The sequence below is a fragment of the Acinonyx jubatus genome, chromosome B2 (assembly GCF_027475565.1).
Source record: "Acinonyx jubatus isolate Ajub_Pintada_27869175 chromosome B2, VMU_Ajub_asm_v1.0, whole genome shotgun sequence".
NCBI classification, from domain to species: domain Eukaryota; kingdom Metazoa; phylum Chordata; class Mammalia; order Carnivora; family Felidae; genus Acinonyx; species Acinonyx jubatus.
In genome coordinates, this window is record NC_069385.1 from 84,397,959 (window position 1) to 84,425,769 (window position 27,811).

The following is a 27,811-nucleotide window of genomic DNA, read 5'->3' on the forward strand; positions in this document are numbered from 1 at the left end:
CTCTAAACCCAGGGGGTTCCTGTCTAATATTTATTTATGCAAAGGGCTTGGCTTTAGAAATAGATATTTGAAAGCCTGTATGGAGAACTCTGGAATCACAATGGCCAAAGCAGCATGGATTATTTAAAATGTAAGTGTCATTTTTTAAAAATGTTAATTTATTTATTTTAGAAAGAGAGAAAGACAGAGAAAACAAGTGGAGGAGGGACAGAGAGAGAGGGAGACACAGAATCAGAAGCAGCATCCAGTCCTGAGCTATTAGTGCACAGCCCGAAGTGAGGCTTGAACTCATGAACCATGAGATCCTGACCTGAACAGAAGTCAGAGGCTTAACCAACTGAGCCACCTAGGCACCCCTAAGTGCCATTAAAAAGAGAGAGAGAGAGAGAGAGAGAGAGAGAGAGGAAGAAAGGAAGGGAGGAAGGGAGGGAGGAAGGAAGGAAGGAAGGAAGGAAGGAAGGAAGAAAGAAAGAAAGAAAGAAAGAAAGAAAGAAAGAAAGAAAGAAAGAAAGAAAGAAAGAAAGAAAGAAAAAGAAAGAAAGAAAGTCTATTTATTGAGAGAGAAATAGCAGAGAAGGGGCAAAGGGAGAGGGAGAGAATTCCAAGGAGGCTCAGAGCCCACTGCAGGGCTGGATCTCACAAAGTCTGAGATCATGATCTGAATGGAATACTGTATCCATCAAGACTCAGATGCTTAACGGACTGTGCCATCCAGGCGCAAGTGCCAATTTTTTATGGGATTTGAGAACCAATGGGTAAAATTCACGGATAAGAACTACACAATTTAAGACTGTGTGAGCTTTCAAAAAGTCAAATAAAATGAAATATTTATTCCAATTGCAGTTCTCAATTCATTCCCACCTTGTAAAAGTTGAACATTTCCTATTTCTCGTTACTAAAAAAGAACCCTCACTTAAACTTACATTTAAAGTTTCTCAGTCGGGGCGCCTAGGTGGCTCAGCCGGTTAAACGGCTGACTTTGGCTCAGGTCATGATATCACCGTTTGTGAATTCAGATCCCTCCCCTTCTCTCTGCCCCTCCCCTGCTGGTTCTCCATCTCTCTCAAAAATAAAATTTAAAAATGTTATTAATAAAAAAATAAAAATAAAAAGTTTCTCTGCCAACTTCAATGTGCAAGAAGGTCTGTAGTTCTCCAAAAATTCTTTGAGGCAGGAAGCGAGCAAATCCGTCAAACTTTGTTTCAAAGCTCCGGAAAGTGTTTTCTGCTTCCCTCCGCTTTAGCGTGCTTTCCCGCCCAGCCACGTCGCTTGCACTGCCGGGTGAGAAAGTTAGCATCTTTCGCACCACCGTGGGCGGGGCGTAGCTCCCAGGGAACTCCCAGCGTTCACCCAGGGTGCGTGCTCCCCGCCCTGTTTCCTGCGTTCCCGCCAGATTTTTAAGTTTCATTTCTCGCTCTGACTGCTGGCTTCTCCTCCCTCGGCCTTTTCGCGGAGCCGAGTCTCCCGGCTTTCGGGGAGCAGAGATCGCCAGCCATGGATCACCGGGGCGGAAAGGCCACGAGGGCAGCTTCAAAGGCCGCGACCGCTACCTCCAAGATTTCGGCTCAGGGAGTGAAGAGTCTCCGGGAGGAGCCCATCGAATCTTCGTCCGCCCCTGGGGCTACCCGACCCAACTCACGGAAGTGCGGCGCAGTCGGGGCATCGGGATCCCTGCAGAGGAGGAGCACCCCCGGCTCCCCGGAGAGACCCCAGGTACGCGCGCGGGGTGCCCGCGCCAAAAAGGCACTTCTGGACGCTGAGGACGCGGTGGAGGGGCAGGCGGTTCCGGCGGCGAAGCTGGAGCCTCCGGCGGCGGGGCCGCCCCTTTCCAAGGCTAGTTCTCGCCGCAGGGGCAGCGCGCGCGCCGCTGGGGAGCAGAGACCCCCGCCAGAGCCCACGGAGTTTCCCAGCCCTGGCCCGCTAGTTTCAGCTTCGGGGGCGGAGCCCGGCGGCTGGAATCCCCGGGCGGTGCTAGACAAATTGAGGCTGAGGCGCCAGGAAATCTCGTTGGCGGCTGAGACTGTGAACAAGGTTGTGGACCACCTGCTGCGGGGCTTGAAGAGCTGTGATTCCGAATTCAAAGACGTCGGGCTGCTGCGCACCGGAAGCTACTACGAGCATGTGAAGGTGAGCCGCCCAGCACCTCCCCTCCGGTTCCCGCGGCTAGCTGGGCCCATTTTTCCTCGTCCCTCTCCCCAGCCTGTCGGATAGTCCCAACTCCCACGTTCCCTCACTTCCCTTCGAAAGTAACTCAGACTCTTGTTCTCTTGTGGTCTGTGACATAGTTGTACCCCAAAAGGGGAACAGTTGCTCGTTTCTCCATCTATACATCCCACGAATATACAGCTAGCTTGGTTGCCAGCTCTTGTCAAGACCCTGCTGTTGGGGGAATTCAAATATATGGATTCATTCATGCAAGCAGCTTTGTACTGAGTTTCTGTAACAGTGCTATACTTGGTGTTCCCTAGTCAAATTCTGAGTTGGATAATTAGGAGTGGTCTGCGAAAAATTCCACAAAATCAGTATATCTAAGAACATTTTCCTATGGGAAAAACTGCATAGGAAAAACATCTTCCAGCTGCTCCCAGCTTCCTCTCTCCCCAATTTCTTATACAGATGTCATAGGAAGCTCACAGTGAGTGATGTTCCTTATTTTTTATTTATTTTTTAAACGTTCATTCAGTTATTAGACAGAGTGTGAGCAGGGGAAGGGCAGAGAGAGAGGGAGACGCTGAATCCGAAGCAGGCTTCATGAAGGCTCTGAGCTGTCAGCACAGAGCCCGATGCAGAGCTCAAACTCACAAACTGTGAGATCATGACCTGAGCTGAAGTCCAAGGCTTAACCGACTGAGCCACCCAGGCACCCCGTTGAGTGATGTTCTTTAAAAATTAAGAGAAAATCTATAGATACTAAAAAAGCGTACTCCCTAAATACACATCCAATGTGATTGTTTTTAAGTATGTATTCCACATCCCATTTGTGTGTGGCTGAATTATCTTCATTCCAGTATGAATTGAAGATTTAGGAACAGGTTCCTGACTAGAGTTTGTTTCCTGACCGGTGACAGATTTCTAGTTGTGTTTTGGCTTAAGGTGTCAGATTTTTCAGGGCTGGACCCTGCACCTCTGTTAGATCTGTATAAGATCTTAGGAGTAGCATGAACAGAAACTGAGGCTGAGAATATTTCCTTATTAGGTAATTGTAATTTATTTTAGAGTTACATATTGGCTTTATTCAGTTAACTGCTCTCCAGAAGTAGATGATTATTAAACTCTAGATTTAGGATTATAAACTCCTAAGATAGCAAGCCAAATATTGTGCATCTTTGTATCTCTAAGCCTCAACACATAGCAAGCATTCAAGCAAATGAATGAATGAACGTGCTCAAGAAGAAAAGATGGATGGTCTCTCTTAACACCTCTGCCTTCTCAGGGTAGCAGATTCAGATTTCATTCCCATTATAAGCATTTAACCTGATAGCTTTCAGTGAAATTAAACCTTTCATATATTTTTTGTTTTGACTGCCACCTAGATTTTAAACTCCATTGTCACAGAACGTTTTACATAAATTGTAGCTTAAACAGCTGTTCATTTCATTGGTGTGGACTCAGTGATGTTTTTGTTTATTGTCAAAAAGACAGTGTATGTATCAGTCTTTGAATCTTAAACTCTTTTAGCACTGAAGACTTTATAATTCCATCTAAAAGTTTTTTGAAAGCCAAGTGAGCAAAACTTTCATTAGATTGTCTTAAGTATGATTCTTCGAGAGAGAGAGCGAGAGAGCGAGCGTGTGTGCACAAGAGAAAGAGAGCAGGGAGAAACAGAGAATCCCAAGCAGGCTCTGCACTGTAAGCCTGGAGCTGGTCTCAGGGCTTGAACTCCAGAACCATGAGGTCATCACCTGAGCCAAAATCAAGAGTCAGTCGCTTAATGGGCTGAGCCACCCAGGTGGCCCATTAAGTGTAATTCTTATTGTATAAGTATCAATCTGTTCAATTATATGGATGGGATAATAAGACTTAAAAAGAATGATTATTTTTAGAGAACGTGCACACATGGGGGAGGGGCAGAGAGAGAGGGAGACAGGATCTGAAGCAGGCTATGTATGCATTGACACCAGAGAGCCTGATGTGGAGCTCGAACCCATGAATTGTGAGAACATGACCTGAGCTGCAGTTGGATGTTTGACTGAACCACCCAGGCAGAATAAGATGTTTAAAGAACAGTTTCCAATCAGGGGTGCCTGGGTGGCTCAGTTGGTTAAGCGTCCAACTTCGGCTCAGGTCATAATCTCGCAGTTCATGAGTTCAAGCCCCACGTCGGGCTCTGTGCTGACAGCTCAGAACCTGGAGCCTGTTTCAGATTCTGTGTCTCCCTCTCTCTCTCTGACCCTCCCCCATTCATGCTCTGTCTCAAAAATAAATAAACGTTAAAAAAAATTTTTTTTTAAAAAAGAACAGTTTCCAATCAGAGCCAGTCTCCTTTTTTTTTTTTTTTTTTTTTTTTTTTAAGTAAGCGCTATAACCCCATGGGGCTTAAACTCAGGACCCTGAGATCAAGAGTCCAACACCCAACCAACTGAGCCACCCAGGTGCCCCAATGTTTTTTTTTCAAGTTTTATTTAAGTAATCCCTACACCCAGCATGGGGCTTGAAGTTACAACCTCAGATCAAGAGTCATATGCTCTTATGACTGAGCCAGCCAGGTACCCTGTCTTTTTATTTATTTTTATTTTTTTATTTAAAAAATTTTTTTAAATTTTTTTGATGTTTATTTTTTAGAGAGAGAGAGAGCGTGCGAGCACAAGTGGGGAGGGGCAGAGAGAGAGGGGGACATAGAATCCAAAGCAGGCTCCAGGCTCTGAGGTGTCAGCACAGCGCCTGATGTGGGGCTCGAACCCACAAACTGTGAGATCATGACCTGAGCCGAAGTCGGCCGCTTAACCGACTGAGCCACCCATGTGCCCTGCCCCTCCTTTTTAAAATCATGCACTGATGGAAGAAATGGAATGAAGTTTGTTTTATCTAAAACATGTATTGATTTTTAAAAACTGATTATAATATATATATATATCTGTATATATATATATATATATATTCATTGTAGAGTTGATTCAGTGCCTGGCTCTAGCAGTTAATCCTCTAGCAGGCTCCCATGGCTATTCCCACCTACATACCACTTTTCTCAGCCTTTTCCATATTCACCCCTCTTCCATGTTGATGTCCTTGGGAAATTAGGAAAAGGATAAAGAAGAGCAATATTATTCCTGTTTATTTTATTCACTGTTATCATTTTGGTATATTTTCTTCTGTTATGCATACACTTGGATTTCAAAATTGGATTCCAAACTCTTTCTAATTGTTAAAAGGACAGATACAAAATATATCTCTCAGTAATTTATTTACTTGGTTCCATATTGACACATTTTTATTCATATATATTATTGTAATATTGTCAAGTTCTAGATGAAATTTGGAAGATTTCTTGTAGAAATTCTCTGTGTAATTGCCATTCTATAATATTCTCTTTGCCTCTTTGCATTTTACTAATCATATAGTTTGGGCTGAGTGAAAGGTTATATAGAAATCAAGTAATTGTAGTGGTTTTAGCCAGTGGTACATTAATCAGTAAAGAAATAAACTTCAACCACATGCAACAACATGAATGAATCTTACAAACATAATGTTGAACAAGAAAAGAGGAAATAAAGGAATACATAGAGCCCATGTAACAAAGCAGGAAAAAGAAAAGATGCTTAAGATCAGAAAAGGAGTAATAAAACTTACTTATGCAGATGACTTTATTGAATTTTTGTACAAACTATTAGAAATACCGTTGATCCTTGAACGACACAGGGGCTAGGGGCACCAACCCTTCCCCACCCATGCAGTTAAAAATCTGCGTATAACTTTTGAGTCCCCAAAAACTTAACTACTAAGAGTCTACTGTGGACTGGAAGCCTTTTTGATGAACAGTATGAATAATACATACTTCGTATGTTACATGTATTATATACTGTATTTTACAATAAAGTAAGGAAAGAAATGTTAAGAAAGTCGTGAGGAAGACACAATTCATTTACAATACTGTACTGTTTTTAAAAAAAGCAACAAAAACATGTATAAGTGGACCTACCCAGTTCAAATCTGTGTTACTCAACTGTTATCAGTGAATTTATCAGGGTTACTGGATACAAAGTCAGTAAACAGAAATCAAAGTACTTCAATAGTCTAACAACAACAAAAGTGCAAATGAAATGTAAAAATACCATTTAAATAGCATCAAGAACATCAAATATTTTAGGAATAACTTGCTAAAGATGATAAAAATTTCAAAACATTGCTGAGTAAATTTGAAAACGGACTAAATAAATGGAAATCTATATCATGTTCAGTTTTCCTCAAGTTGATCTGCATAGATTCAATGCAGTTCAGTCAAAATCCCATCAATTTTTTTGTTTAAATTGACAAGCTAATTATACAATTTATGTGGAAATGCAAAGGACCTAGAATAGCCAAGACAGTTCTAAAGGAGAAAATGTTGGAGGATTTCCTTACCAAGGAGCAAGACTTACTATAAAACTACCCTAATTAAGCAGTTATTATTGGTGCAATGATAGATAAATAGGCCAGTTGAGCAGAAAGTCCTGAAACAGACCTGCATATATAATTCAATTCAATACAAAATATATGCAGTAGTGTAATTCAATGGGAGAAAGGATGACTTTTTTCAGTAATCAGTATTGGGTCAATTGTATATACTTGACCCCCACCTACTACACATGATACACAAAAATTAATTCAAGATGTATAATAGGGCACCCAGGTGGCTCAGTCAGTTAAGCATCCTACTTTGACTCAGGTCATGATCTCACTGTTCGTGAGTTCAAGCCCTGCATTGGGCTCTGTGCTGACAGCTCAGAGCCTGGAGCCTGCATCAGATTCTGTGTTTCCTTTGTCTACCCCTCCGCTGCTCATTCTCTCTGTCTCTCTCTCTCTCTCTCTCAAAAATGAAGAAACATTAAAAAACAATTTTAAAGATATATAATAAACCTAAAGATGAAAGGCAAAACAACAAAGTTTCTAGAAAAAACATTGAAGAATGTCTTCATAATAATAGGATGTACAAATATTTCTTAAACAGATACTCTCTGTTTGTACAAAAACAGATACTTAAACATATACTCTCAATATGTACATATGACATCTTTAGTTTGTACAAAAACAGATGTTTAAACATATACTCTCAATATGTACATATGACAAAGGACTAGTACAAATCAGTAAGAAAAAGATAGACAAACCAATTTAAAATTGAGCAAAAGACTTGAATAGATGCTTTAGTATATAATCCAAATAGCAACAAACACAAAAGATGTTCAACATCATTAATCATCAGGAAAATGTAAATTAAAACCATGATGTGATTCTACTACACATGTATCCACTAGAATGGCTAAAATTTTTAGACTTGACAATTCCATCTTGGAGAAGATGTGGAGCAACTGAAACTCCCTTACCTTGATAAAGGGAGGATACATTGGTACAACCCTTTTAGAAAATTGACACTTTCTTCTAAAGTTAAAGACATGCTTATCCTGTGGTCCAGCAGTTCTGCTAGGCATATACACAATAGAAATGACTGCTCATCTCCACCAAAAGGCATATATAAGAATGCTCAGAACAGCTTTGTAATAGTTAAAAACTGGAAATGACCCAAATACTCACAACAGAATAAGTAAGTGTATTGTGATAAATTGCATTAATTCAATGGAATGTTTCATAAGATGAAAAAGAACAAACTACCAATACATGTAACAAGTAAATCTCATAAACATGTTAAGTGAAAGAAGTCACATGTAATAGAGTACATTTTATATGATTCAGTTTATATGGTGTTTCCAAACAGGTGAACCTCATCTATGTTGTTAGAATAGTAGCTACTCTTGGTGGAGGGTTTCTGAGAGTGAATGGGAATAAGAGAACCTTCTGTGCTCTGTGGATGAGAACAGGGTAGTGCCCACAAAGTTCACAGTTCCTTTTGGGATTCAGCCATTTTTCTTGAATAAAGCCTCCCTGGATTGTTGCAAGCCTTTGGTTAATTTACAGACCTGAAAAATTGAATTGACCATTTCTGCCCATGTTCTTGTTGCTTTTATGGAAGAGTGGATTTTCAGAGGCTCTTAATTCATTCCCACTGATGTCACTTCCAAGTGTTTGACCCTCATATTATACCCTAGTCAGCTTAGGCTGCCATAACAAAAATACTTTAAACTGAGTGGCTTAAACAACACAAATTTCTTAGAGTTCTAGAGGCTGGAAGTCCAAGATCAGAGTGCTAGCATGGTTAGGTTTTGGTGGGGACTCTTCCTGGCTTACAGACAGCCACCTTCTCCCTGGGTCCTCATTCTGTTCCTTATGTGTGGGCAGTGAGAAAGGGATCTCCCTCCTTCTCCTCCTCTTCCTCCTCCTCTGAAGGCCACCAATCCTATTAGATTAGAACCCTACCCTCATGATCTCATTTAACCTTAATTAACTCCTAAAAGCCCTGTCTCCAAGTACAGTCACATTTGGGGCTAGGGCTTCAATATATTAATTTTGGGAGGACACAATTTGGTATACGGGACAGTACATCTCAATTTGGACTAGCCACGTTTCACATGGTCACTAGACATATAGGTACCTTCTTGAACAGTACAGTCCAGTAGCTGTACTTGAAGCATGCTCCTGACTAATGAAAGATTTGTGGCTTTTTAAATTTTATTTATTTATTTTTTTAAATGTGTATTTATTTTGGGAAAGAGAGAGAATACGCACATGTGTGCACATGGGAGGGGCAGAGAGAAAGGGAGAGAGTATCCCAAGCAGGCTCCGAGCTGTTAGTAAAGAGCCCAACATGGGCTCAATCCCACAAACCATGAGATCATGACCTGAGATGAAATCAAGAGCCTGACGCTTAACCAACTGAGCCACCCAGTCTCCCCCTGTGGCTTTTTAAATATTTTATTTTATTTTATTTTATTTTATTTTATTTTATTTTATTTTTTTATTTTATTTTATTTTAGAGAGAGAACATGAGTCAGGGAGAGGGGCAGAGGGAGAAAGAGAATCTTAACGTGGGGTTCAATCCCATGACCCTGGGATCATGACCTGAACTGAAATCAACAGTCAGATGCTCAGCCAACTGAGCCACCCACATGTCCCTTTGTGGCATTTTTAATATAAGAAAAATGATCATTTATTATAATTGCTGATTCATTTATTATTGTGAGGATGAAAAAGATTCTTTGATGCTCCTAAAATGCTATGGTTAAAGACACTATGAGTTGGAACTAACACTCACTTGGGTGACCAGAAACTATAACGAGAAGGCCTTTGCTCAACTAGCCAGCACATGGCTACACACATTTTTTTAGACCACTGTGACAAGAGGGTGGCTGGAGTGTGTGTCTTGTCACATAAAAAATAGCACTTAAAGGTTTTTAATTTTATTAATCTGTAAATTCAGAAAAAAAACTGGTACAGATTTTTAAAGCTTGCATGATATCATTTAAAATTATTCTAAATTATAAAAATAATGCATACTCTTGGTTTTATTTTTTTATTTTTTTTAAATTTTTTCTTAACGTTTATTTATTTTTGAGACAGAGAGAGACAGAGCATGAACAGGGGAGGGACAGAGAGTGAGGGAGACACGGAATCTGAAACAGGCTCCAGGCTCTGAGCTGTCAGCACAGAGCCCTACGCAGGGCTCAAACTCACAGACCGTGAGATCATGACCTGAGCTGAATTGGACGCTTAACCCACCGAGCCACCCAGGCGCCCCGCATACTCTTGGTTTTAAAAAAAGGGTATGGAGCCTACCAACCAAAGCAACAATGCTCTCTTCGCTCCACCAGTCCCACTCCCAGAGGGTATAAATATTAGGGATCTTGCTTTTCAGAGTGGGGGTTTTAAGCAGAAATTTCAAGAAAAAAATTGTGTTGCTTGGAAAATATTCACAAGCGAGTATTTTTTACTATTTCTTAGATTTCTGCTCCTAATGAATTTGATATTATGTTCAAACTGGAGGTCTCCAGAATTCAGCTAGAAGAGTATCGCAACAGTGGTGCATATTACTTTGTGAAGTTCAAAAGAAATCCTAAAGGAAATCCTCTGAGTCCGTTTTTAGAAGGGGAGATATTATCAGCTTCTAAGATGCTGTTGAAGTTTAGGAAAATCATTAAGAAAGAAATTGAAAACATTGAAGGTAAGAGTTTTGACTTTTGATTCTTTTTTGAAAATTTTATTTATTTTGAGAGGGGGAGAGAAAGAGAGAGAGAGGATGCTCATGTGTGTGCTCAGGGGAGGGACAGAGAGAAAGAGAGAGAATCCTAGGCTTCAAGTTGTCAGTATGGAGGCTGACTCAGGGCTTGATCTCAAGAACTGTGAGATCATGACCTGAGCTGAAACCAAGAGTTGGACGCTCAACTGACTGAGCCACCCAGGTGCTCCTTGGCTTTTGATTCTTAAAGGTCTAATTATACCTACTAATTGCCAATGTACACTCCTCTCATGATCTTTTTTTTCTCCCCACATCAGAGAGGTAAAGTGCCTACTTCATAACAGGGCTTGAGTGAGGCACATGTCTGTCACACAGCAGCTTGGACACCCAGTCATCACACTAATGAACTACAAAAGGATCCTTTCCTGATCTTTCTTAACTTCCTTGTTGACCACTTCTTCTTAGAAACAACTCTTTGCTCTTGATTTTAGTTACTACATTTTCTTGGTGTTCTTCCTAAAGGTTGATTTGTTCAGTTTGGTTTTCATTGGACATTCACTGAATGGCTGCCTGTGCCACTGGTTACATGTGATTGCATGAAATCCCCTCTTGAAGCTTGTAAACACAAATTACATTGAGTGCTCTGAAGGGAATGAACTGGGAGAAGTAGTAGCAACTGGGATGGAGTAAGACCCCAAGGCTGAAGAGAGCTTGGCAAGTTAAAGGAACAAAAAGAGGCCTATGTGGACAAGGGGAAGAGTGACATGAAATGCAGTTGAAGAGGTGGCCAGGGACCATACTACAAGGACTTGTAGATCCTGGAAATGAATTCAGATTGATACCATGTTCATTGAGAAATCAAGTTTTAATTAGGGAGTGATGATTTGCTTTGTATTTTTAAAAGTTTACTCTGGCTTCTCTGGAGAAGATATTATAAAAAGGCAAATAAAAAAAAGGAAAGAAAAAGGAAGACATTGAAGTAATTCAGGTGAAAGATAGTGGTGGCTTCGATGGAGGTGGGAATGGAGAGAAGCAGACACATCCAAGCTGTAGCAATGCTTACTTCTGGATTAAGTGTAGGGGGTTCAAGAGGATTGAATTAAAGAAGGCCTCCAGGTTTCTGATTGAGCACCTGTGTGGATTGATTGTGCCCTTTTCTAATGGGAAGGACTGAGGAGGAATGTATTTTAGGGTATGGATTAGGAGTTTTTGGCTTTGGAGATTTTAAGTTAGAGATTCCTGTGATACGTTGAAGTGAGTGTATCAAGTATGTAATTGGATATGGGTTTGAAGTTCAGAGGATATGTTTGGGCTATATGTAAACACATAAATGGCATTGGCAGTGGATGAGACCACATAGGCAAAGAGCATTGATTAATTTATTCATGAATCAGTATTCATTGATCATCAAATGTGCCAGATGTTCTAGGTGTTTGGGATATAGTAATGAACAAATAAATGAAGATCCTCACCCTTCTGTACCTTAGTTATGTAGGGACAGACATATAATTCATAACAAATAGAAAACATAATTATCTTCACTACTAGAAAGTAGTAAGTCCTGTGGTGAAAAGTGTTGGCAATGGGATGGGGGAGGGGGAGTTGCAGTGTTAAGCAGAGTGGCAAGAAGAGGATCCCATTAGAGGTTGAGAAGAGAAGGAGCAAAAGGAGACTAAGTGCAGAATGAGTGGTCAGTGTGTAGAGTGCTACTGACATTCGGAAAACCACTGGATTTGGTCTTCAGTTTTGTGGCAGTTGGTAACTTGGACTTAGCAGTTTCACTGGAGTGTGTGTAGGCATATCTTTACAAACTTTCAGCTGTAAAGGACATCGAAAGGAGAGTAAGCATGGGGAAGAGGTAGGTTGGGGTCAAGAGAGGCATATTTTAGAATGAGAGATACTGGAATCCTTTGTATAAAGACAGGAATGATCCAGTAGGGAGGGGGCACCCACTGATGGAGGAGAGAGGGAACAGTTGAAAAAACAAGGTGGTTAAGAAGGTAAGAAAGAAGGAATCCAGACACCATGTGCAGGGGTAGCCTTTGAAAGGGGGGTGTACGCTTCCTCAGTAGTAATAGGAGGGTAGAAGGATATAATGGGTAAAAAGTGGGTAGTTTTACAGATTTAGTGATAGCAAAATGAGGGCATTCTCCAGGATTTTCTCCTTGGTCCTCTTTCTTCTCTCTCATTATGGTCCCTTCCAGAAGTCTTATCTGGGAGTAGTCTCTAACTATTGCTTGTATACCTCCCAATCCCAAAGCCAGTATCTCACCTAGAGATACTGAATTTCTCTCCACCAAAGCCACCGGCCCAGTAGCCATCTCCTGTTGGGTGTTCTCCCAACACCTAGAGCTCAGTGTGTCTAAAATGAAATACATCTCAGCCCAATCTTTCTTCCTTTTGATTATTCCATATTGAAGAATCAAATCGACATCATTCATTTCTCAGGCCAAAATCCTAGGATGGCATTCCGGACTTCTACCTTTTTCCTTACAGATTTAGTCCATCTACTAGTTCTGTTGATTTGAACCTCTTTAATTCCTCTCACTTCTGCTACTTGTGTCTTTTAAAAAAATAATACAATCTCTATATACTGTTGATTTTTGAACAACAGGACAGTTAGGGGCACCACCCCACATAGTCGAAAATCTGTGTATAATACACATAATAATCTATGTATAACTTAACAAAAAATACACATAATGATCTGTGTATAAGTTAACAAAACTTATGTACCAAGAGCTTACTGTTGATTGGAAGCCCTACTAATAACATAAACAGTTGATTAGCACACATTTTGTATATGTATCATATACTATGTTCTTACAGTAAAGTAAGCAAGAGAAAAGAAAATGTTAAAGAAAATCAAAGGGGATTGCTGCGTCTAAATAAAAAAGTTTCTGCATGGTAAAGGAAACAATCAACAGAACTAAAAGGCAACCTACAGAATGGGAGAAGATAGTTACAAATGACATATCTGATAAAGGGTTAGTATCCAAAATATATAAAGTAATAATCCAATTAAAAAATGGGCAGAAGACATGAACAGACATTTCTCCTAAGAAGACATGCAGATGGCCAACAGACACATGAAAAGATGCTCATTATCACTTACCATCAGGGACACGCAAATCAAAACTACAATGAGGTATCACTTCACCTATCAGAATGGCTAAAATCAAAAACACAAGAAACAATGGTTGTTGGCGAGGATGTGGAGAAAAAGGAACTCTTGTGTACTGTTGATGGGAATGCAAACTGATGCAGCCACTCTGGAACAGTAGAGAGGTTCCTCAAAAAGTTAAAAATAGAACTACCATATACTCCAGCAATTGCAATACTGGGTATTTACTCAATACAAAAACACTAATTCAAAGGGATACATGCGCCCCTATGTTTATAGCAACATTATTTATATTAGCCAAGATATGGAAGCAGCCCAAGTGTCCATTGATTGACGAATGGATAAAGAAGATGTAAAAAAAAAAAAAAAAAGATGTGTTATATATACACAATGGAATATTTTTCAGCCTTAAAAATGAAATCTTGCCATTTGCGATGACATGATGGAGCTACAGAGTATTATGCTGAGTGAAATAAGTCAGTCAGAGAAAGACAAATACAATATGATTTCACTCATGTGTAATTTAAGAAATAAAACAAAGGAGCAGAGTGACACAACACAGAGTACTAATCACTATACAATCATGGCCAAGGAGCAAAGTGACAAAAAGAGAAAGGCAGACCAAGAAACAGACTTTTTTTTTCTATTTTAAAAATATTTATTTATTGAGAGAGCACGCACATGAGGGAGAAAGAAAGGGAGAAAGAATCCCAAGGCGGCTCCACACTCAGGATAGAGCAGGATGTGGGGCTCAATCCCATGACCATGAGATCATGACCTGAGCCAAAATCAAGAGCTGAATGCCTAACGGACTGAGCCACCCAGGCGCCCCCCAAGAAACAGACTCTTAACTATAGAGAACAAATTAACAGTTACCAGAAGGGAGGTGGGTGGAGGGATGGGTTAAATAGGTGATGAGGTTAAGGAGTGCACTTCTTGTGATTAGCACTGGATGTGGTAACGAAGTGTTGAATCACTATGTTGTATATATGAAACTAATATTAGACTGTATGTTAACTAACTGGAATTTAAAAACTTAAAAAAAATCATAAGGAAGAAAAAATACATTTGCAGTGCTATACTGTATTTACTAAAACAATCTGCATATAAGTGGACCTGCACAGTTCAGACCTGTGTTGTTCAAAAGTTGACTGTATTTAAGGTGTACAACATGTTTTAATACACATATACATGGTGAAATGATTTCAGCAGTCATGCCAATTAACTTATCTTCTCACATAGTTGCCTTTTCTGTGTGTGGTGAGAGTACCTGAAATCTACTTTCTTAGCTCATTTCTAGTAAACAGTGTAGTAGTGTTAACGATGGTCATCATGATGTACTTTAGATCTCTGTACATACTTGCCCTACATAACTGTAACTCTGTACCCTTTGACTAACATCTCCCCATTTCCCCCCACTCTCTAACCCCTAACCCCCTGGTAACCACCATCCTACCCTCTGCTTCTATGTATTCTACTTTTTTAGATTCCACATATAAGTGAGGTCATACAATATTTGCCTTTCTGTGTCTGGCTTATTTGACCTTGTGTAATGCCCTCCAAGTTCATCCATGTCACAAATGGCAAGATATTCTTTGCTAGGGCTGAATGATACTCCATGGTATGTATGTACCACAATTTCTATATCCATTCATCCATCCATGGACACCTAAGTTGTTCCATGTCTTGGCTGTTGTGAATAATGCTGTAGTAACATGGATCACTCCCTGTGTCTTCATGCCTACTGCCTCTGTGATGCTGCAGGCATACAACTTCTGTGTTGGACTGTTGCTGTGGTCTTCTCGATTGCCTGTCTCCTCCCTGCCATTCATCTGGGCTCTTCTCCAGGCTTCCCTCCAAAATGCCATCCATAAATTTAAGTGAAAAGTTAATCACAGCACTCCCAAAGCCCACGGTCTTCATGGGCTCCTCATCATTTATACCAGACAGAATCTTGACAATGCTTCCCCATGGTAGGTATTGATAAATACTGGTGAAATGAGGAAAACACTTTGCTTTGTGGGGTCAGTTTCGCTTTAGAACTAATTTGCACCTTACACTTAGCACTTTATAGATCTCCAATTACAGATATATTATCTTCCCTATATTTTCAAAGAAAATTGGATTGATAAATGCTGTCTTCTCTTTTATGTGTTTAAACAGATGTCATTGTCCAGAGGAAGAAGAGAGGGAGTCCTGCTGTAACACTTCTTATTAGAAAACCTAAAGAAATATCTGTGGATATAACCCTGGCTTTGGAGTTAAACACCAGCTGGCCTGCTAGCACCAAGAATGGCCTGCCCGTCAAGGACTGGCTTGGAACAAAAGTTAGAAGCAGTCTAAGACAGCAGCCATTTTACCTGGTCCCCAAGCATGCAAAGGAAGGAAATGGTTTTCAAGGTATCTTGAATATGAAGGTTAACTTAAAAACATATTAAAGAGTTGTCTGTGTTTTTTTTCTTTTTTCTTTTTTCTTACGTAAGCTCTATGCCCAGTTCATAGGGCTTGAACTTCCTACCCCATGATCAAGAGTCACATGCTCTAATGACTGAGCCAGCCAGGCGACCCAAGGGCTGTTAATGTTATAATACTAGGGCAGTGTAACTACTGCGGTTGGCATTTCAAGAGCCATAAGGCTAAATAGACTACAAGATGAGAGTTTGGTGAGAAAGGGAATTGAAAAGGGCATAGTTGTAGTAGTAATATCAAATACTTGGTTTTAAAATATCATCTCACCCACATTTCAAGTTTATTTTTAGTTTGTTTTCAATAGAGAAAGGCAGTACTGGCCTTGGAGTCAGACTGCCCTGGATCTGAATCCTGAGTCTTCTTCTCTTACTAGGTGTGTGATCTTGGGCTAGTTAACCAAGTCTCTCAAAGCTACTTGAAAGTTTACGGGGCACCTGGGTGGCTCAGTCAATTGAGCGTCTGACTTCGGCTTAGGTCATGATCTTGCAGTTCGTGAGTTTGAGCCCCGCGTTGGGCTCTGTGCTGACAGCTTGGAGCCTGGAGCCGCTTTGGATTCTGCGTCTCCCTCTCTCTCTGCCCCTTCCCTGCTCATGCTCTGTCTCTCAAAAAGGAATAAATGTTAAAAAAAAAAAAATTTTTAGAAAAAAAGCTACTTGAAAATTTCTGGGAAGAGAAAAAATGAGACAGTTTATGTAAAATCCCAGTTCATGGGACACCTGGGTGACTCAGTCGGTTGAGCGTCTGACCTTGGCTCAGGTCATGATCTCACGGTTCTTTTTGTGAGTTCAAGCTCCACATGGGCTCGCTTCGCTAAAGTCAGAGCTTGCTTTGGATCCTCTATCCCCCTTTCTCTACCCCTCCCCCTGTTTATTTATTTAATAAATAAGTATTAAAAAATAAAATCCCTAGTTCAGCACAAGGCAGTTATATATTATTAATTTATCAGAGTCTAGACTCTCATTCCCAGCCATACTTCTTTTCTTCTGTCTTCTTCCCCTTCCACTGCTCCTCATGCAGCTAGCAGACCTTTGCATCCTCAGCTACAGTTGGTCTTCTCACTTGTGTACTCTGGCCTCACAGGTAAGAACAGGTTTTCAGATGGTGCTCTTGGGTAACATTCAGGTTCTGAGTTAGTCTACAGCTAAAACATTCAAGGCTGAGTTAGTCTACCTAAAATCAAGTTAGCTGATTATTTTATTTTTGTCTTATAAATTAAGAACTTTTGGTACCTAGTGCACCTGGATTCCAGGGATATGGAAAAGATCATGAAACGTATGAACCACGTTACAAATTAGTATTCTGAACAAATCTTGGAATTCATTGATCATGCTTAGTTTGATGGCTTATGTTTTGTGGACTCATGATAACTTTTTATATCGCGCATATATAGGAGTCCTTTTCTGCAAGAAAAGTTGTTTTGTAAGAGGATATTACATATATCATTATTCATAATTTTGTAAAAGGAACATAGCTTTCTGTAAAGGGGTTGCACTCCTGGATAATTTCTAGAATAGCTGCCCCAAGAAACCCTCACTGTATGTGGTACAGAAATCTTAACAGGACCGATACCACCCTCTTAGTGGTCTGCTACTGACTGCTGTGGGCAAGACTGGGAGACAAATCAAATTAAGGATGAGAGAGTCTTTCAGTGGCCCTGTGGGTAGTTCCTCACATCCTTGCACTGAGATGAAAGTGGATGCTTGTGATGGTTGCTCAGCTGACCTTTGCTCTCCATTACCCTTGGCTGTTTTCCTCCTTTCATTGCAGATGATCTGTGTTCAGGCAGGTATGCCCCTCCACCCCCATCTCTATCTGAAAGACTGAACAGAGGGGCATGTTAGCAGTGAAAATATTCATACTAGATTGCAGACATGTATATCACCTATTTTAGTTTTTCTCTTTCCAAACATTTTACTTTAAATGTTCTGGTCTTATAAGCTATATTTTTTAAAATATGATTTGTTTGGTTTTTACTTATAAATTTTTAAGAATTTTAAAAATCTTTCCACCTGTTTCAAAATAATACCAGCATTGTTATCAAGAGTATAATTGAAAAAAAAAAAACACTTTAAGATTTTTTGTAGTTCTTTTGTTCTTAAGATAAAAGGGCAGTCAAAATACCAAGCTTAAATCCACTTGAAAGAATTTCTCCAGGTGGTTAAGCTACCCAACTCAAAATATTTAGGTTTGTTTGTTTCATTATGGTTTTAAATTTTACATGCTAGATTTTCAATTTTGACTTAATTTTGTCTCATAAATGTATAAGGCATTCACGTGGTTCCAAAGTCAAAGCTACAGAAAAAGGAATTTCTAGAGGACCACAGCTTCCATTCATGTTTGCTCTACACTGTTCTCTCCTTCCCTGACTGGAAACCCTCTTTATTGTTTTTCGTTTGGTCGTGTAAGTAAATATATACTTTTATCTTTTTTTTTTTTTTTTTTAGCATTTATGTATTTTTTGAGAAACAGAGTATGAGCGGTAGAAGGGCAGAAAGAGAGGGAGTCACAGCTTTGGAAGCAAGCTCCAGGCTCTGAGCATCAGCACAGAGCCCGATGCGGGGCTCGAACTCTTGAAACGCAAGATCATGACCTGAGCCGAAGTCGGATGCTTAACCAACTGAGCCATCCAGACACCCCATATACCTTTATCTTTTTTTTTTTTTAATTTTTTTTTTTTGAGTGTTTATTTATTTTTGGGACAGAGAGAGACAGAGCATGAATGGGGGAGGGGCAGAGAGAGAGGGAGACACGGAATCAGAAACAGGCTCCAGGCTCTGAGCCATCAGCCCAGAGCCTGACGCGGGGCTCGAACTCCCGGACCGCGAGATCGTGACCTGGCTGAAGTCAGACGCTTAACTGACTGCGCCACCCAGGTGCCCCTACCTTTATCTTTTAAGATAAAAAGTACACCTCCCTTTTTTCAGTTAGTGAGATATTTTGAAGATAGAGTTTTGGCTTTATATAAAGGTAGCACTCATTTCTTTTTTCAGTCTGTTTTTACAGCTGATCAAGGAGTAAATCCATATATAAATCTGCTGGACATTGCCAGATCACCCCCATAGGGACTGCACAATTTGCATTCCCACAGCCATGTATGAGAGTACCTATTTCACTCTCAGCAACCAAACTCCTTAAACTTTGGAATTTTCGCGAATAATTCAAAAAGTAAGAAGTGAAATCTCAATGTAGTTTCAAAAATAAACTTTTAACTTTCAAATAGTTTTAGATTTGCAGGAAAATTGAAAAGATAGTAGAGTTCCTATATACTCCATACCTGTTTCCTTATCTTTAACATCTTACATCAATATGCTACATTGTCATAATTAATGAACAAATATCGATTGTTAACTAAAGCCCATACTTAATTCTGATATTCTTAGTTTTTACCTAATCTCCCTTTTCCTGTTCCAGGATCCTATGTAGGGTACCACATTACATTTAGTCATCATGTCATCTTAGGCTCCTCTTAACTGTAACAGTTTCTCAGTCTTTCCTTATTTTTGGTGCCCTTGATATAGTTTTGAGGAGCACCAGTCAGGTCTTTTGTAGAATGTCCCTCATTGATAGGTGTCTGATGTCTTCTTGTGATTAAACTGGAGTTCTGGGTTTTGGGCGGAAGACAACAGAGGTAATGCCATTCTCATCATATCCTATCAAAGGCACATGCCACGAACATGACTTAGCATGGTTGTCGTTGAACCAGGCTGAGGTAAGCCATTTGTCAGGTTTCTCCACTGTTACTCTTTTTCCCCTTTTTCATACTGTTCTATTTGGAAGTCACTGTGGACAATTCACACATAAGAATTGGGGAGTTGCGGTGCCTGGGTGGCTCAGTAAGTAAGCATCTGACTTCAGCTCAAATCATGATCTCATGGTTCGAGGGTTCAAGCCCTACATCAGGCTCTGCGCTGATAGTCTGACCCTGCTTTGGATTCTCTGTATCTCTCTCTGTCTGCCCCTCCCCCCATCTTCCTCCCACCAAAAATAAATAAACATTAAAAAAAAGAATGGCGGAGTTATGCTCTACCTTTTTAGAGCACAGTATTTACATAAATTATTTGGAATTCTTCCTCATGGGAGATTTGTCTCCTTTTCCCCATTTATTTATTTACTTAAGCAGTCATATTAGTAAGCACTCATGGGTATTTTTTTTTATGTTGAGCTATAATCCAGTACCACTTAATTTTATTGTTTAAATCGTTTCAGCTTTTGCCTTTGAGAGCTCTTCCAGTTGATTGCTGTATCCCTTGACATACTCCCCCGTAGTTGGGGGTGGAATTTGTTTTATTTTGTTTTTGGTAGTAACTCACTTTCTGGTAACTACAAGAGGCTCCAGGCTCATCTTGTGTATTTCCTGCTTCAGTCCTAGAATCAGCCATTTCTCCAAGTAGCCCTGGATCCTTTTATTGGGAAATGTACTAGAAACCAAGATCGGGGCGCTATGCATGCTTTGCTACCAGGGTGTCATCACTCTCAGCTAAAAGAGCAAGGAAATATGTATACATATAGTGACCCCAGTGTATACAGATATCTAACATTTCTATGTGTAACCGCCTGTATTTATATTAAGTTATCAACTGGAATACAGAGTTTATGTACAGTTTCTGTTGCCTTCAGTCTCAGAGACAACATTTCCAAAGTAACTTTCTTTGCTTCCATCCCCCTCCTTCAGGGAGGTTTTTTTGTTTCTACACCAGCCCCCTTCAAGCAGGTTGTTTCATACATTTGTAATATAGTTAGAGTCCCTTCTGCTGGTCTGCGTTATTTCCTGGGCTTACTTGACCTCTTAAATGACTTTTTAAAGTTGTCATACTTCAGGGTTCACTGTGCTATAGAGTTGTTCTGATTTTGACAAATGCCTTGTATCATGTATCTACCTTTACATAATAGCTTCACTGCCTTAAAGAGCCTCCCATGCTTCATTTATTCAACCCTCTGGCAACCACTGATCTGTTTACTATCTCTATAGATTTGCCTTTTCCAGAATGGCATAAGTGGATTTCATAAATGGATTTATACAGTAATGAGCACCCCTAGCCCAGTGCCTTTTCCATATATTTATTGTCTATATATTGTGTAGCTATTACTAAAGTCTTTATTCGTTCCAATTAAAACCTCTGTCTGTCCTTGTGCTATACCATAGTATCATACATAATGTAGCTTTAGAAATCTTGATATCTGGTAGAGCAAACTCTCCCACTTTGTCCTTCTTCAAGAGTGTTTTAGATATTCTTGAGCCTTTGTGTTTTCATTAAAATTTTGGTATCCTCTTGTCAAGTTCCACAAAAACATTTTTTTTTTTGGAATTTTGATTGAGGGTACATTGAATCTATAGGTAAATTTGGGGAGACTTGATATATTTATAATAATGAGTCTTCCAATCCATGTACAGGGTGCACATCTCTATTTGTTTAGATTTCCTCTAATACTTCTCAGTGAAGTTTTAGAATTTCCTTTTTTTTTATCTATTTATTTATTTTTAAATTTACCTCCAAGTTAGTTAGAATAGTGCAACAATGATTTCAGAGGTAGATTCCTTGACGCCCCTTACCCATTTAGCCCATCCTCCCTCCCACAACCCCTCTAGTAATCCTCTGTTTGTTCTCTGTATTTAAGTCTCTTATGTTTTGTCCCCCTCCCTGTTTTTATATTTCTGCTTCCCTTCCCTATGTTCAACTGTTTTGTCTCTTAAAGTCCTCATGATTGAAGTCCTATATTTCTCTTTCTCTGACTTACTAATTTCACTTAGTATAATACCCTCTAGTTCCATCCATGTAGTTGCAAATGGCAAGATTTCATTCTTTTTGATTGCTGAGTAATACTCATTGTGTATATGTGTATATATATATATATATGTATATACATATATATGTATATATGTATATACATATATATGTATATATATGTATATATATGTATGTATATATACATATGTATATATATATCCATCTTCTTTATCCATTCATCCATTGATGGACATTTGGGCTCTTTCCATACTTTGGCTATTGTTGATAGTGCTGCTATAAACATGGGGATGCATGTGCCCCTCCACAACAGCATACCAGTATCCTTTGGATAAATACCTAGTAGGGCAATTGCTAGGTCATAGGGTAGTTCTATTTTTAATTTTTTGAGGAACCTCCATACTGTTTTCCAGAGTGGCTGCACCAGCTTGCATTCCCACCAACAATGCAAAAGAGATCCTCTTTTCCACATCCTCGCCAACATCTGTTGTTGCCTGGGTTGTTAATGTTAGCCATTCTGACAGGTGTGAGGTGGTATCTCATTGTGGTTTTGATTTGTATTTCCCTGATGATGAGTGATGTTGAACATTTATTATGGGTCAGTTGGCCATCTGGATGTCTTCTTTGGAGAAGTGTCTATTCATGTCTTTTGCCCATTTCTTCATTGGATTATTTGTGTTTTGGGTGTTGAATTTGATAAGTTCTTTATAGATTTTGGATACTAACCCTTTATCTGACATGCCATTTGCAAATATCATCTCCCATTCTGTCGGTTGACTTTTAGTTTTGCTGATTGTTTCCTTCACTGTGCAGCAGCTTTAGATTTTGATGAGGTCCCAATAGTTCATTTTTGCTTTTGTTTCCCTTGCCTCTGGAAACATGTTGAATAAGAAGTTGCTGTGGCCAAGGTCAAAGAGGTTTTTGCCTGCTTCCTCCTTGAAGATTTTAATGGCTTCCTGTCTTACATTTAGGTCTTTCATCCATTTTGAGTTTATTTTTGTGTGTGGTGTAAGAAAGTGGTCCAGGTTCCTTCTTCTGCATGTCGCTGTCCAGTTTTCCCAGCACCACTTGCTGAATAGACTGTCTTTATTCCATTGGATATTCTTTCCTGCTTTGTCAAAGATTAGCTTGCCATACGTTTGTGGGTCCATTTCTGGGTTCTCTATTCTGTTCCATTGATCTCAGTGTTATTGTGCCAAAGTTTTAAAGTTTTCTATTTAAGTTTTGTATATATTTTGTTAGATTTACTCATAGGAAGTTGTAACTTTTTATTATGAAAAGTTTGAAACCAATAGAAAAGTAGACTGAAGAACATACACGTACCTGTCACCCAGCTTCTTTTGTATTTTCTATGTATACAATTTTATCATCTTTCAATAATAGCTTTATTTCTCCCTTTCCAGTGCTATGTCCCTGTTTTTCCTTCCCTCACTGTGCTTGTTAGGATAGCCAGTGCAGAAATGAGGATAACCAATATCCTGTCTTCCTAATTTCAAAGGAAAAACCTCAACTTTTTGCCTTATATTATCATAGCTAGGTTTTTTAAAATCTACCTTTGCTGAGAGATGTTTTTTGTTTAAATTATATATATTAAATTTTATTAGCTGCATTTTCTGCTTCTATTGAGATGACCATATGTTTTTCCTTTATTCTGTTAATGAGACAGTATGTTGATTAATTTTTAAATTACAAACCAATCATATATTTCTGGTATAAAAACAACTAGATAATAGGATAGTCAGACAAATGTAAAAGAGATGGCCATGGTAAAACTCTAGAAGTGGGGGGGGGGAATCATTTTATTCTTATATAAACTCTCCCAAGGAGTAGAAAAAAAGGAAATGTTCCCTAGCTCATTTTACATGAATACCAAAACTTGCAAGGATGGTATAAAAAAATAAACAAAAATTTTGAATCAGTTGATTCAGATTATTTTTGAAACAAAATATTAAACTGAATTTAGCAATATATAAAAGGTAATACATTCATCTTATCATGCTAACTATATTATGCTCCTGATGCTCCCCTCCATTTTTCCTATTTCAACCCATTATTTGCTTCAGATCACTTGTTTTAATATGTAATTACATTATGTGTTCATTTCTTTTGGTCTGTCTCCCTTTAGAAATCTTCCAGAGTGATATTTTAATGAAATAATTTCAGTATTGTGTTGTTTATATATGGATGCTTTGGATAAAGTACTTGTTTTTTTTTTTTTTTTTTTTTTTGAAATTAAGAAGAAACGTGGCGACTATCTTTCTCTCACATTGAAAAGGACATTTTGAAAAGTCACGGACAATCTAAAACATGCTGTGAAATTAATGGGATGAAGTGTTGCAGGTAACTTCATTATTTTGTTAAATGGCAAATTACCAATGGAATGTTTAATTCTTTGTTGATTTCATAGCTCCAATCTGAAGATGATCATTGTTGAGTTGAGTCCTGGGGGCAGCGCATGGCTGGATCGACCCTGGAGTATTATCTAGAGTGTGAGCATGAAACCGGGGAAGCCAGATCCAAGGGACCAAGGAAATAGTGTTAGAAGGCAAGGCCAGGGAGCATAGTAAGTCCTGAACCTGGATCAGATAGTTGTATGAAGTAGGACAGAGTGAGAGGATATGAACACTCGCCATGGCTAGCCACGACAATTGGATGTGTCTTAGTCGTGTGGTTGCTTTAAGGTAATGAGCATTAATGTCACATAATGGGAGGAGACTAAAAGATTACTCTTATTGGATACTGGTGCCTGCTTTGAGATGGTTTGTTCGTGGTGAAGGCCAGGGACTGATTAGCTCTACTTGGAACAACACTAAGAGGTAATTATTTTTCTTGTTAACATATGCACTGTAAAGAGCTGAGATTGAAAAGAGTTTTCAAACTCATCATTCGAGTTTCTAAAGTTGTCTAGTAGAAGGGTCACAAAAGTTAAAAGGTCAAAACAAGAATGCCCCACATGCAGGCACGGGAGATTAAGGCTTCATATGTAGGCTTTGAAACAGGCATTAAGAAAAATATATTTCCTGGGGCGCCTGTGTGGCTCAATTGATGAAGCATCTAACTTCAGCTCAGGTCATGATCTCACGGTTCGTGGGTTCAAGCCCCACATTGGTCTCTGTGCTGACAGCTTAGAGCCTGAAGTCTGCTTTGGATTCTATCTGTGTGTGTGTGTGTGTGTGTGTGTGTGTGTGTGTGTGTGTGTGTCTGCCCCTCCCCTGCTCTATCTCTCTCAAAAAAAAACCATAAAAAATTTTAAATTAAAAAAAGAAAAATATCTTTTTTATTTTTTAAGTTTAAAAAATTGTTTCAAGTTTATTTATTTATTTTGAGAGAGAGAGTGGGGGAGTGGCACAGAGAGGGAGAGAGAGAATCCCAGGAAGGCATCACACCATCCACATGGAGCCCAACTTGGGGTTCAAACCCACAAATACAAGATCATGACCTGTGCCAAAATCACGAGTTGGGTGCTTAACCAACTGACCCACTCACCCAGGGACCCCCTCCCCTTTTAAAGTTTTATTTAAGTAATTTCTATACCCATGTGGGGCTTGAACTCATGATCCCAAGATTAAGAACTGTACCCTCCTCCCAACTAGCCAGCCAGGCACCCCCCAAAAAATATATTTCTTTTTTTCTTAATTTTTTTTTTTTAGCATTTATTTATTTTTTGAAAATGCTAGGCAGAGAGGCAGTAAGGCAGAGAGAGACAGTATGAATGGGGAAAGGACAGAGAGAGAGGGAGACGCAGAATCCGAAGCAGGCTCCAGGTTCTGAGCTGTCAGCACAGAGCCTGATGTGGGGCTCGAACTCACAGTGAGATCATGACCTGAGCCGAAGTCAGACACTCAACAGACTGAGCCACCCAGGTGCCCCTATATTTCTAATAAGCCTAAATAGTTTTATAAACATTAAATTTTGTTAACTACTAAATAACGGGATGAGTAATTAAATATTTGCAGCTTAGTAAGACAAAATCATTTTGTAAAAATAATTTATTTTATTATCTTTTTAAGTAGGCTATATGCCCAACATGAGGCTTGAACTCATGACCCTGAGATCAAGAGTCACATGTTCTACAGACTGAGCCAGTCATCTGCCCCCATTTTGTAAAAATTAAAATGAGATTTTTCTAGGTACTAAATGACTGGATGAATAAATATCTGCCAGTTTCATATAGTTGAATCTATCCTGATAGAATAAAATATTTAAGCTAAAAGAAGAGGGGAGAATAAAATGTGTTTGAAACTTCAAAGCATATATTTGAAAACAGGTTCTAGAATGGCCTATAATTATATATCTTTATTTTTAATTTTTTATATATTATAATGTCTGTATTGTTTATTGTATCTTTTTTTTGTATCTTTTTTTTAATGTTTATGTATTTTAGAGAGCATGCAGGGGAGGGGCAGAGAGAGAGGGAGAGGATCCAAAGCAGGCTCTGTGCTGACAGCAGAGAGCTTGACGTGGGGCTTGAACTCACAAACTGTGAGATCATGACTTGAGCAGAGTTGGACACTTAAACCGGCTGAGCCATCCAGGCACCCCTGTTTATTGTATCTTTGTATTTTTTTCCTGTAACATGCCTAAAGCTTTTTGTGGAATGAAGCAGGTTGTCAATAAATAAAAATAAGTGGTTTTCTTTTTTATTCAACAGGAAAGATTGTCTAAAACTAATGAAATATCTTTTAGAACAATTGAAAATAAAGTTTGAAAACCGAAAGGAACTGGATAAGTTCTCCTCTTACCATGTGAAAACTGCCTTCTTTCATGTGTGTACCCAGGAGTCACAAGACAGTCACTGGCACACTAGAGACCTGGCGCTCTGTTTTGATAACTGTGTGGCATACTTTCTTCAGTGCCTCAAGATAGAACATCTTGAGCATTATTTTATTCCTGGATTCAATCTATTCTCTCGGGACCAAATTGACAAAATAAGTAAAGAATTTCTATCACAGGAAATTGAATATGAGAGAAACAATGGATTTCCAGTTTTTCATAAACTTTGAAATTATATTTTTAAAAAGAATCAAGAATTAGAATGACTTTATAATATTGCAGTGTTTGAAATTTGTCACATTAATGATTAACTAAAATGAATGTAAATCATTTAACTCTTTTGTCTTAATGAACTATAATCAGTATAAACAGATTGAGTATCCTAGGAAAGAGATTAATCAAGGAATAAATAAGCAAAAGGAGTATTTACAATATAAAAGCTTTACCAGACTGGAATGAAAAGGACAAAATACTTATCACCTGAATTAAATTCATCAAGCACTTGGTAAACACCACTTCTCACCTAGCACAAATGTGTAGAAATTTGCAAGAGACGTTAGAAATGATCATTGCCTCCATAAAAATGGCAGACTTTGTTCAATGCTCAAACATATTTGGAAGCAATGTCTTGTCACATATGCCAGAATCAGTAAGAAGGAAATGAAAAGTCTACATCATCTCTACATGTCTCAGGAAATCCATGTCATAGCAAAATATAGAATAATGCACATGGATAAATATAAAACATACAACTTACTTTTATTATATTTAGTAACACTTTTATATATATTTCTGAAAAGGCAATACATGCATATGGTACAACACTCAAAGAAACAGGTACTTCCATATCTGCTATTTCCAAATGTTACCCTTTCTCCTCTGTGCTCAGGCAGCATTCAACTTAGAAGCAGCTGCTGTTTGTTAATTTTTTTCCCATTCATACATTTTGCACATTTTCTTATTGGCTATTTTACTGTTTTCTCATTTTTTGTAGAAGTTCTTTATATATTTTGGATACTTACGCTTTGTTGGTTGTCTGTGTAACAAATAACTTCTCTCATTGTGTGGAGTGTCTTTACCATTTTTGGTGTTTTAGTAAACAAGGTTTTAAAATTTTAATGTAGTTGAATGTATCAGTTTTCTCCTTTATAGTCTGTGCATTTTATATATCCTGTTTAACATACTAAGAGAAAAATTAGACATTTGGAGGAAAGTTTTGGGGACAGTAAATCCTAAATAAATAGAAAACTAGACAAACAAAAATCAAAACTACTTTTAATTCCAGGAAGCAAATGTGTGCAAGAAAAGTCTGATTTGATAATATCGCTCAGCCGTAATTGTATGTGAAGGCAAAGTAATATAACCATTGACTATCAGTGTCATCAAAATTATGATTAAGGAGGATAAAGGAATAGACTGAGTGCTTATATGGTGATA

The 27,811-nt window shown here is 38.8% G+C and overlaps 1 protein-coding gene and 1 non-coding gene across 5 annotated transcripts; one reads left to right on the forward strand and one right to left on the reverse strand.

The window, feature by feature from the left end:
• Positions 1 to 556: 556 nt before the first annotated feature.
• CGAS (cyclic GMP-AMP synthase) lies at positions 557 to 27,497 on the forward strand. Of its 4 annotated transcripts, none has more exons than XM_053222569.1 (5): positions 1,191 to 2,127; positions 10,030 to 10,249; positions 15,552 to 15,788; positions 23,842 to 23,941; positions 26,253 to 27,497. In XM_053222569.1, the coding sequence occupies exons 1-5, from the start codon at positions 1,495 to 1,497 to the stop codon at positions 26,602 to 26,604; spliced, it is 1,542 nt and encodes a 513-aa protein (XP_053078544.1). In that variant the 5' UTR covers positions 1,191 to 1,494; the 3' UTR covers positions 26,605 to 27,497. The 4 variants fall into 4 exon arrangements, with proteins under 4 accessions (XP_053078546.1, XP_053078544.1, XP_053078545.1 ...); XM_053222570.1 differs by having other exon boundaries at positions 1,193 to 2,127; positions 10,072 to 10,249; positions 23,839 to 23,941; XM_027057405.2 differs by having other exon boundaries at positions 1,197 to 2,127; positions 23,839 to 23,941.
• Positions 10,576 to 10,683, reverse strand: LOC113599006 (small nucleolar RNA U13). The gene has a single exon (XR_003419757.1). It is a non-coding gene; the product is annotated as a small nucleolar RNA U13 (small nucleolar RNA).
• Positions 27,498 to 27,811: the final 314 nt, after the last annotated feature.

Coding starts and splice junctions, on each gene's coding strand:
- CGAS (XM_027057405.2), top strand. CDS start 1,495: ATGGATCACCGGGGCGGAAAGGCCACGAGGGCAGCTTCAAAGGCCGCG. Junction 10,250..15,551: donor AGAAATTGAAAACATTGAAG/GTAAGAGTTTTG, acceptor GTGTTTAAACAG/ATGTCATTGTCCAGAGGAAG. Junction 23,942..26,252: donor AATGGGATGAAGTGTTGCAG/GTAACTTCATTA, acceptor TTTATTCAACAG/GAAAGATTGTCTAAAACTAA.